Here is an 11,819-nt window from a genome sequence, read left to right as displayed (position 1 = left end):
AACATGTTATATATTTGTAAATCTCACAGTGAGATGTTATGTACATGCATAAGAATTAGAATTAATAATGACATAGTATGTGATGTAGCCTTGAGAATGACATTCTCGCATGTCATAAAGCTTCTATATTCAACAGCTTGAATAAAATAGTTTTCTTCACAGCACTAACTTCATAATTGGTTCATATATCAATTAGACCTAGTTCTTTTCACTGATATAATCTGTTTTCAGGTCGACCTTGTCAGACATTTGCTCTAAGCAGTCAAAATACAGACTCAACACGTTTTTTTCCATTTTTAGGGGCATGTATACGAGAGAATATAATTTTTGTCACAGATATAACATGTTTTTTCTGGCAGTACCATAACTTGTCTCATATATTAAAAAGAATCAGACATCTGGTGTCATTAAATCTGGAGATATAGAGAGCTGAAAGTGCTACCATGGACAAATGCACATTCCAGGAAGCCATGTTTGGCATGCCATAAATCTGCAAATATGTCACATACAAAGCTCTCCATATGTGTACCTAGCCTTATTATAGCCAGGAATTAGATGTAAAAAATTTGAATCATTTAGTATGAATAGTTCAAAAGTTATTAGCCCTCTAACTGTGGATGTTTGATTGTAACACTTAAAATATGGGGCCATGCCCCTTTTTTGTAGGCTTCATATCTCCAAAACTAGTGGAGATATTGGCCTAAAATTTTGCACAGTACTTATTAGTTACAAGGGCATCAAAATAAAAAATTATGAAGCAAATCTAAGATGGCGAGTCGGGAACTTTCTCTAAAATCTGGTGATTTGGCACGTAATTACCCATATGTAACATGAATGTATATGAAAGCCTCACCATCTTATATTCAACACACCATCCATGTAGGTTGGAATTTTAAACTGAGATTCAGAAAACCTTTTTCCTGGCGTCAGTCCAGAGCCAACACTCAGCCAACTAAAATGCCCTCAGTGGTTGCGGGGAGCCTTGTGTCATCTACCGTTATACCACAAAACATGCACGACTGTCAGTAAACTTTAACTTTCCAAAATTGGGGTGTGCTGTCTCTAAAAAGCTCTTTGATGAAAAACATTTTTTAAAGTTGGTAGAGCGTGCTTTAAGTCAACAGTAACTCAAATGCACAGATAGTGCGTAAATCTTGCTGCTGCATACACCTGTTTATGTAACATCAACACATGCAAATGGAAAGAGTGGGCCCACTTCTTTTGCAGAGGCAGAGTTGATCCTTTTCTGATCTGTGAGTGTATTTGCTTTCATAATTTCTGTTCATATGCGAATATTCTTGAAACTCCATAAAGCAGTGTGTGCGTGAACCAGCTTGTCCTTTGTTCTGCGTTATTTTTAAACGTCTGAAATGAAGGTTATGTAAGTGGGCTAATCTGGACTAGGCAGGCTGAATTCTAGCCCTGTAGAAGTGCTGTGATTGAAATGTCAGTGCCAGAGGATGTTGAGGGTTTCTCCTAGATCACAAAGCCAAAGTTTGTCGAGTCTACTTAGTCATGGAGAAGAAAAAATCAACATACACCAAAACAAACATGAGTGAAGTTGCTTCTAGGGTAGCTTGACTTGTCTGAATCTTTTCTAAAAAAAAAAAACTGACACAATCTTCCTAAATTCTTACAGGGGACAAAGTTGCAGTGAGGCAAAAGCAGCCATCCCTTGCACAACACATGTGCATGGCTTTGTTCTTGCCCTACCACTGTCCTCTGTTGTTGTCAACACTACAGCAGCACATCAACAACTTGTACACCTGTGACACAGAGTGAAAAGGTCAAAACCCAAGAGCTAAGCTGTTGGCCCCACACAGCTTACAGCTTCTGTGCCCTCAACAACTCCTGTCACATTTAGAACATTCCTCAACATGATGTCTGGGCCTGAGCATGGCTCTCTTTTTTAGTTGCTCTGGTGTTGTAACATGTAAATGCAAATGTGCTCTGTTCAGGAGGTACTGGACTGTGCTCTATATACGCAAGAGTATTCATGCCAGACAAAAGCTGAATACAGCAGTAGATATCCTTTTTTTATCCAGGAATGTGAGTTCAGTTCTGAGAAGTCCTGCTGTTTTTGAAGTCATTCCTTATTCAGAATACACAACAGGTGCACAAAGCTGTTCAAATAAGGGATCTGGGGTAAAATCTCAACTCACCGTGACATAATGTAACATACATTACATCACTTGTATATATGGTCTTACCGGAGAAGCAAATTGTTGAAAATAACTTCATAAATTCATAAAAGAATACGACTCAATCCTTTTTTAAATTCTTCATAAAACAGATGGTCTTTGCAGACATGCAAACTAAAAAACAGATGAGGTGAATTTCCTTTCACATTTTCCACTTTGCATAAAAAGTTAACAGGTTCAAGCCATTATAATTCAACTGCTGTGAGGTTTTGTCCCTGTAAATCTGCGTATATAAAGGTCAGAAGCTCACACAGGCGGTTTCTAGTATTATGACTAGAAGTAAACAGCATTAAGTTGCAGAATGGAAAGGATTTGTTCATAACCATTTCTATGGGCATGAAAGTGGTGATAACTGACCCTGAGCTCTACTATACATGCTCAAACTACATCTACAGTTAAGAGACTTGCTATATGAGCCTAGAGTATATTCACACCTGGAAAGTCCTTCGGTACGCTTATTTGATTCGGATCAGATGCTGACTATTTTTTTTGTTTGGGTCAGATCGCATTCTCATTGCACTTTTTGCAAGTGGACCAAAATTTGCAAACGGAAGCATGCATGTGACGAACTGTGCTGGCATTGGACAGAAAAAGTCCGGACTTTCCAGGAAACAAACTCTGGTCCATTTTAAACTGACCACACAAAGTACGGGTGAATACACCCTTAATCTCAGGATTTCACTATTATACGTTCCCCTTATAAAGTGGATAACACAAATCTGCATCATTTCTATACACAAAGCAACTTTCCGTTTCCCACAAGTTGGTGGAGTTGATTATTTTATATAAATTTAAATTCCACAGTAAGTATTTACTGGACAACATATATCCAAGTTTATATGAGTGCAGATTTTCAAGTTAAGCTCTATGGCTGTAGACACAAAAGTCTGCTTAATCATAAAGACCAAATAATATCAATGATATAACATGTAGGATTTTAGTTAATGTTGATAAACAAGTGATTAGAATTAGGTCCCTCGTTCCAGCTCGGTGAACAGTGACAGAACTGTGGGGGTCAAGTGAACAGAATGAATAGCAGCATTAGTGAGAGCAAGGCCACTAAACAAAGAAGTAAAATCTTCTCAGATTTTTTTCACAGCAGTTATATTCTAATGCATAAATAAACACACTAATGTCATTTACACAGCCCTGCAGGAGGGTTCTGAGTGTATGCAGCTGAAGACACACGTCATCCTACACAGAGAGTTCTCTATAGTTCTGCCAATTTGTATCTGAGCTCTGCATTTGGCTTCACAGATACAGAGACCAATGAAAACTGATGATTATTGTGAGTAATATTGTACAAATCTATACATTTTTCTGTTGCATAATCTGGCTATAATTCAATTGCCACAAATATCAATGATATCCAATACACTACTAAGTGTCTGAGGTGTTTATTAAACAAGACTGATACAAATATGTTTGGGAAAGACTTGAATGCTAAGACTGTCATAACATCTGATGTTATTTCATTTTCTTATTTAAACACAAACTAAGATGACTTCACAGGGCTTTACAGTAATAAAATGTGGCTTATGTTCTTCACTGATTCACTGTGAGTCATGGCACGAGCGTCAGTGTGGCCTACCACTGGCCTACTCCCTCTTTTTTCCTGCTGGTCTTTGTTTCAGACTCCTCCCTTTCCCTTTTATCCCGTTTTATCTGTGCCACTTCACATATACCCTTCACCTCATTTTCAGTTAGATCTGCCCCTCTATGCCAGGATCACTCGGTGCACTGGTTCCATGCAGTAATTGTATCTGACACGACTTATATAATGGGTTTACAACCCATGGTGCTGTGCAGGGAATTATTGGCATTCCTGAATATTTCCCAGCTAGCTTTAGAGTTATTTTCTCCTGTAGCCTCTATTATTGGTGTATCTATTTACCATTCCTTAGTCGTCTGCCTCCCCTGGCAGTTTGAAGTGCTCTGTGTAATGTCAGGAGCACCTCCCCATCAGCAGCACTACACTGCAAGCAAGACGTTTTGATCTGCAGTTCACACAGCTTCATCCTCAGTCTTTTGAAATCTAGGTCAACTCTATTATTTATTAATTTCTGTTTCACAACTCCCCTAGTCCTCCCACGGCTGCTCATGGAGATCCACTTTAGTTACAGTGTAGAATCCACCTCTTCTGATGTGTTTTGTCTAACAATTTCTTTTTTTGTGACTGACAGATGCCAGGAGAATTAATCAGAGAGAGACAGGGTTCTGAGAACAAAGTCAATTTTCCTGGAATAAAAGTGGTCACCACGTCCACATTGTGAGTCATGATTACTCAAAATCTGACTCCTGGAGACAAGTGTGATTCTTGAAATACAAAACATACTAAAATATCCCAAACCAAGAATGATGCACCCAAGTTTTATTGACATTATGGACAGATTCATTTATTCTTTGCATGTGACCCAGGTGATTCTTTAACAGTTACCTATCGACTAGTAGAGTACTGATTAGTTGTCATTTACTTCTTGATCTGCTTGGCGTAAATTATTCCAAATAATGGCTAAAATGTACTGATACATGTGACCACTGACCTTTGCCATGTCCTCAGCCGCTCCCAGGGGCAAGGTAGGCCGGTGGGACGAGGGCCTCATCAGAGACTCTGGTCCCATCTCTAAACGAGGCCGTTTTATCTCAGCATATTCCACCTCTGATTGGCTGCTTGGCTCGGGCAGGTAGATGTGCTCAAACCGGATATGCTGCTCTTGTCCTCTGCAACAGAAAAAGAGACAGACAGACACAGGTCAGAGAAACATAAGCACTGGTTGGCATGGATTGATGATAAAGGGCTTGTAGAGAAGGACAGAATGGGACTTCAGCTTTCTGAGGTGAATTTATTTGACACTCATGGGATAGTTTAAAAACAGGACAATTCATAAAGTGAGTTGTGTAAAGAAGTGAACTATTAACACAAACTGGCAAAAAATAAATAAACTGGATGAAATTCAAACTAAACTATGCAGATAGTTTGGATTTTCTTTAAAGTGGGATGGTTTGACTTGCAGTAGGTGGCAGTTAGGACTAGAGCCTGACCGATTAATCGATTATAGCTTATCACCAATTAATCAACATCGGCCAATATGCAGCTGATTTATTAACTTTTTTGCTGTGGCCATTCTGTCGCTCGCTGCTCCTGTGTGTGTGTGTGTGCTGCCTAGAGAATTAGAGGAACAGTGAAGCCTTTCAGTTTTACTTTCACTTCTGCTAGGACAATCACACTACTACCCCCCCACACACACAATCACAGACTGAACCCCCCCCCCCCCCCCCCCCCCCCCCCGTTCTGACGAGGATGAACCGCTACCCCCCCCCCCCCCCCCCCCCCCCCAAATTCGTATGAACTATTCACCCCCCCAGGGCATCTCAAAAATCACTTTTCTCTTCAGATCACAGTGTTATTTAAACCAGTAAATCTCCAACATGATAATAGCCCCCCCAAAAAATTTAAGCAAAATCTGTCAACGTTTGACCCCCCCACGACAAAGTATGAAGGGCCCATCAAAAACCGCCAAAAATGCTCATTTTAACCCAGAAAATCACATATAATGAGGTCTTAAGTGTCCACAAATTGCTTTTTCTGGTATTTTACACCGTCCCTGTAATATCAATTTCATAGGTTATTGTATCAGGTGATATATAAGTGAAAATAAGGTGATTTTAAGATAAAATAGCTCAATTATAGGCTAAAAACTTGAAATAGAAAGAAGTTCAGAACAGTAGATGTAGTTGAACACAATGTCTATTTTCTTAACCCCCTTTTCAGCAAAATACTGGTTTTAGTTAAAGACAAATATAGCTGAACACATAAATAATAAGGCTAAATACAAGATTTAAGGTTGCAAAAATCAAAGACTTTAATGATGACATGGTTCTGATAATCTGGACATACATTTATACATGTGCATTTCACAATTTATTCAGATATTACTTGCTCTATAGTTTCTCTTCCATTTCATTCTTAAGAAACTCTGGTAGCTTGTTTCTGTTCCCTCTATGGGCACCATCCATGGCTGCATTGGCATAATCTTGGATGTCCTTAACACCTCTTTCTGCATCATCGTTAATGACAGATAGCTCCGAGACATTCATTCATTTATTTTTTGAACCCACTTTATCCTCACTAGGGTCACGGGGGTTGCTTAGAGTTTATCCCAGCTCCATAGGGGCGTAGTTCATCATAGGGCTGACATACAGAGACAAACAATCACTCTCACATTCACACCTATGGGCAATTTGGATTAACCAATTAACCTATCAGTGCATGTCTTTGGATGGTGGGAGGAAGCCGGAGTACCCGGAGAGAACCTACGCAGACACGGGGAGAACATAGGAAAGGTCCCACCCCCATCAACTGGTGTTGGAATCAAACCCAGGTCCATCTTGCTGTGAGGCACAAGTGCTAACACCACCATGTCTCCCGAGACAATAGCCCTCATTTCTCTGCACTGTGGCTCTTCCTCCCACTCCTCCGCGGATGCTTCCAGCCATGTCCCATCAGTGCCTAGAAGGTCAAATATCAGCCAGGACTGGGGTCCCACAAGATCATCCAGGTCAGGCTGCTGTTCATGCCTCTAGTGAATACTGCAGGTTTGGGGTTGGCCTGCAGTTGTCTTGCCATGGCTGCTTTGGTTTCTACTGGTACTTCTTTATCAAAGAGACTTAGTACCACAAGAGACTCAGTCAGGTACCACACGTGACGCAGGATGGATGTCTTTACTTTAGGCACTTTAATATCCATTTAGTATCCATTAAGCATGGTAACACATTTAAAAACAGCATTTTTTGACATTTTTTGATGGGCCCTTCATACTTTGCGGTGGGGGGGTCAAACGTTGATGGATTTTGCTGAAATTTTTGGGGGGGGGCTATTACCATGTTGGAGATTAACTGGTTTAAATAACACTGTGATCTGAAGAGAAAAGTGATTTTTGAGACGCCCTAACCCCCACACACACACCCATGTCCATGCACTTCCTGTTTACCTCACAGTTTCATTCTGCACGCACACCTGGGTATTAATAGTGTAGGGGAGACCAGGGACAGTTGTAACACAGGTCAGTTGTAACTCTTGCAATTGCTCTAATCAGGAACAATTTAGGACTCACCTAATTCACACTGCACATGCTCAGTTTAGTCCTTAGTCCATATGGGAAGTTGTATTGCCATGAAGCAGACATATCAAAATTTGTGAGGGAAAACATAATTTTGTCATATTTTTTGCTCTAATTTGTTTTGTGATTACATAGTTTGCTTTGTAGTTGGACTCATTAAAGGTAGGTGTCACTTACATTTTAAAGAATGATGTACCAAACAATTTTTATGTCACTACTACTATAAAATATAGACTCACATCTTTTTCAAAAGTCTGCTCTCCCCAGCATAAAAACTACCACATCTACAACCTGTAGTTCCCCACAGGTCACAGATTAGTCTAATATCAGACTATTATACAGCAGTTTAAAGTTGTGTAAATTATATTTGTGTGATAAACAAAGATGTATGCAACTGTTAATCCACCAGTTCACAATTATCTAATATAAGATTATTATATCCTGTGTAGAACAATGTTCTTATTTCATATATCAGCCAACATATCAGTCATCAGCCAAAATCGGATATCAGCCGATATAATGGATATCTGCTTTTTTTAGCCCCCAATATCGTATCCGCATTGGCCCCAAAAATCCCATATCGGTCGGGCTCTAGTTAGAACAGCCCCATTTGCAGAACTTTTTATAGAAAGATGGGAGGCAAACCAAGTTTAAATTTACATACACATTTTCACAGCTATATGTACAGTCAGATGGTACTTTCTAACTCCAAAGCAGGTGTGACAAGTGTGAAATGGGGGGGCTCTTATGTGCAAAAACACTACAATCAAGAAAACGTAGTGCCAAAAAAGGGCTAACTGACACGGAGGTAAAGCTGTTGAAATCTAAATACAGTGTACATTTAAGCTGATACTGGCTTTTAGGTGTGATGGTTATATGTGACTGATTTTAACCAACCTCAGCAAACCACAGTTTTAGCTCTGAAGAGGTTGGGTCAGATCGAGGGAAAGTGAACATGTGCTAATGCGAATGGTTGTAAGTCGGCCAAAGACATTGAACCTGTAAACATTCAGTATGTATTCACCGAAGTTGAGACACTAGCACCATCCTCCTCAACCAGAACCAGTCTACTGAAGTTAACAAGGGCTGATTAAAAAAATGTGCTGCAGAACTTCACATGTTTATGAGATTAAAATCATGCAACTGAACATGAACAATTAAAAAACTGTGTGAGCCAAACACATGCTGTGTGATAAACATTTGAAAGGATCAGTAACACTGTAAGATAAATGTTTGAAACATGAAGCATAGTTGGAAGCTTGATGCTTTGTTACTGTATATTATTTATCAAAACTATGACCAAAGTATATTTGTTGTTGTTATATTTACTTTTTATGTATGATAAATAAAAGTGATCAAGGATTTGTGAACTTTTATTCAGTATTTAAGTCCTCCATTAGGCTTAAATGTTGGCTATTAGGCCTGCAGATATGTGACCAAGGGGCCTTGCGACTACGTAACTGAGTGTTTTTGCTATAATTCATAGGCAATCAATATTTTGCTATAAAAATGGGCAGTCTTGTAGATAAACATGTTATCAAAATACCAATGTTCATTTAGAACAATAGTTGAACAGGAACTGCATGTTATCCACTTTTGCGTAAACCCTGAAAAGTAGATGTACTTTTTCAGCAGCTTTGTGACTGAGCATGTTTTTTCGTAATTTTCACATAATAAAGCTAACTCAGGCAAATCATCATATATACCATTTTAAAGTACTTTTTAATACCTACACAGAAATATAAAATAAACTTATTTGTGTCATGTAGTTAAAAAGTTACAGGTCACTGAACAGCAACTTTGCACCTGTGTGACCACTTGATTTGACCTGGTTCTCCTATGTGGTGCTGACTATGGATATGTTCATCATATCATCCCACTTCAAAAAGGTACCACCAAAGTATCAGTTTGAGCTCGGCCACTGGCTATCTGGCTGTAGAAAATAATAGGTTTCACACAACAATAAAACCACTACTCCAGCAGTATATCCTTTAACCCTTAGTATAACACACTCCTCCCCAAGAAGCTTCTACCACTGGCTTTAATACCATAGAAGAACCAAAAGTTCAAAAAAATAATAATAATTCCAGCACATCAAAAAAACACGGCAAATGTTTGTTAAATCTGTTGAAGTCTTCCCTATCTAGCCAAGACAGATAACCCAAGTTTTCCTGAATCTAAACGCAGTTTCCCACCACTTTTTTTGCCAGTACAGATCTACGACAAGTATAAGGTATGTCATTCACATTTCAGCAAATATGAATGATAAATGCATGGATTCATTATAATAAATTAACAACTGGTGTGTGTCAAGGTATTTTGTGGTTTTCCACAAAGGTGTATCGTACGTGAATATGAATCCTAACAGAAATTGTGCCTGTCTAGAAAGCTATATGAACAAAACCTAGGGCCTTCTTAGCCATATGAAATAATTCATCTGAAATGCTACACACAAACACAAAGGTCAACTCGACAGCATATGGCTGTCTGATGGAATCAATGTATAGAATTATGAACACTCTTTAATGTGGCATGCTTATGTCCCACTTTATATGACAAGACAGAGCTCAACACCGTGACAGGCCTTGTGCTAACAAGCTTTGTTTAGTTCCACATTTCTGAAACAACAGATCAAAGAAAATCACAAGGTAAAAATACTTAATCTAGGAATGGTGTTTTCTTTCTTGTTTTCTCTGATATATTGATGGGGTTCAGGATTACAGCCTGCAGTATGACTGACTAATAGTATTTTATTGTAGAGTAAAGCAAGGAAACTTTAAACATAAATTAGTGTGAGCAAGAAAAAAGTAAGAAAATAAATCCTGTCCCCAATCCTATTTGATAACACTTAACTAAAATGTCCACATCTCCACAACAACTACAAAAATCCCCCATTAAGACAAGCTTTTTTTTCTTTTTTAAATTTGATGGCATGCCAATATTGGCAGGTGAAAAAACATGCTAATTCCATGTCTATTATAAAACTAATCCAAGCCTCAGTGCCTCGATTAGTCTTTTCTTCGAAACACAACTGAGCTCAGGTACAGATGACACAAAGTACAGCTTTAGCTGATGAAAGCTGAGCCAAATCTGATAAAGGATGGATGGAAGTCCGCAGAAGGGATAATGGAAGACAGGTGATGGTTGAGGTTTATGCTATCTGACTGTGATGACCTTTTGCTTGACATACCAGGCCACACCTCAATGTCTAAAAGTAGTCATGCTTCCATAGCAGCTACAAGAAATCAAACTTAATAACAACAGCACAATTAAATTAGATTTATCAAGTCAATCTGGTACGCCCACTGAAATGTGGATGTGAGATGTGAATAATTCCACAAACACCGACACGGTGCTGATCTCAAATTGAACGCAAGGCTTGTGGCTGGTTCCTAACAAATCCCACTTATGTCAGCTACATTTAATCACACAAAGACACATTTGCACAAAAGCCCAAGATGACAGCTAGAGCCTGAGATCAGGCTGACCTAAATCTTTACTGCTGTGTACAAGGTACATACACATGCCAGCTGGCTTGATTTGGTTCAAATAGACTCATCATAAAGTAATCACAGCAGACCATTTTTCTGCTAAAATGGGAACATGCAATGAGTTATTCAGAACTGGAAATGTGGAAGAAAGAAAAGCAAAAAAAAAAAAAAAAATGGAAAAGATGACTCACTGAAACACTACCATCTAATGATTTTAAACATAGCAGCATATGGTAGAGCAGCTTTTGTGATGGGGTTTTTCATGCACTGTTGGGCAGTCTACAGCTACACACACAAGGGAAATGGTGCTTGAGGCTGGGTTGCTTAGACTTGTAGGAGCTTCAGCAGTCTGTCCGCAATCTTTATACAGTACACCAAAAGAGATCTGGATGACCTGGAATGCTAACAATTACACTAGCAGCCACTGGAGGAGGGGAAGCACCATGCTGTAATGTGAGCCACTGTATGTGTGGTGCTAGTATAAACCACATTCGGCACATGTTCATCGCATTCATTAAACTCATTAGTAGAGTAGGGAGAAAATAGCCAGCCAGCAAAGCTAGTGCACACCAGTAAAGTGGACTCTTGCTGTGTAGTCAAATGACAGCTTCCGAATGTTAACTGCACAAGCTTTTCAGATCTGGGAAACTTTATTAGCCCACTTGTAAATGGCTCTCTGTTCTTCCTGAGGGAATGGTTTTCTCAAGTCTGCCCCGGAGACAGATGCCAGAATGTCAGTGACTTTGCTGCCAGTGTCAAAATGGAAGTGGCTTCTGTAGAGAAGAGGGAAAACACAACCATAATTGCTGGTCCAGGCCCACAATGGCCTAGTGTGCGGTTCCACTGTGTGCCAAAGAGCATGGAGCCTCCTTCTGTCTAGCATAGCACTGGTGGAGTGGTGCAATAGCCAAGACCATCCCTCTCAATCAGATCTTTACAGGAGAGATATTTCATGTCACTTACGTAATAGGCAGCTAAATCTGTGCGCTAAAAGATGTCATGGGGAG

The 11,819-nt window shown here is 39.4% G+C and overlaps 1 protein-coding gene across 5 annotated transcripts in view; it reads right to left on the bottom strand.

The window, feature by feature from the left end:
- Window positions 1-11,819, bottom strand: part of ncor2 (nuclear receptor corepressor 2) — a 94,734-nt gene that overhangs the window by 52,194 nt on the left and 30,721 nt on the right. For all 5 annotated transcript variants that reach the window (XM_030142501.1, XM_030142498.1, XM_030142502.1 and 2 more), the window contains one exon: window positions 4,745-4,922. In XM_030142501.1, the coding sequence (XP_029998361.1) occupies window positions 4,745-4,922 (178 nt within the window). The remainder of the gene's footprint in view (window positions 1-4,744; window positions 4,923-11,819) is intronic.

This window comes from Sphaeramia orbicularis, chromosome 9 (assembly GCF_902148855.1).
Source record: "Sphaeramia orbicularis chromosome 9, fSphaOr1.1, whole genome shotgun sequence".
Taxonomy (NCBI): Eukaryota; Metazoa; Chordata; class Actinopteri; order Kurtiformes; family Apogonidae; genus Sphaeramia; species Sphaeramia orbicularis.
Note: the sequence above shows the minus strand (reverse complement) of the source record. Positions and strands in the feature narration are given on the sequence as shown.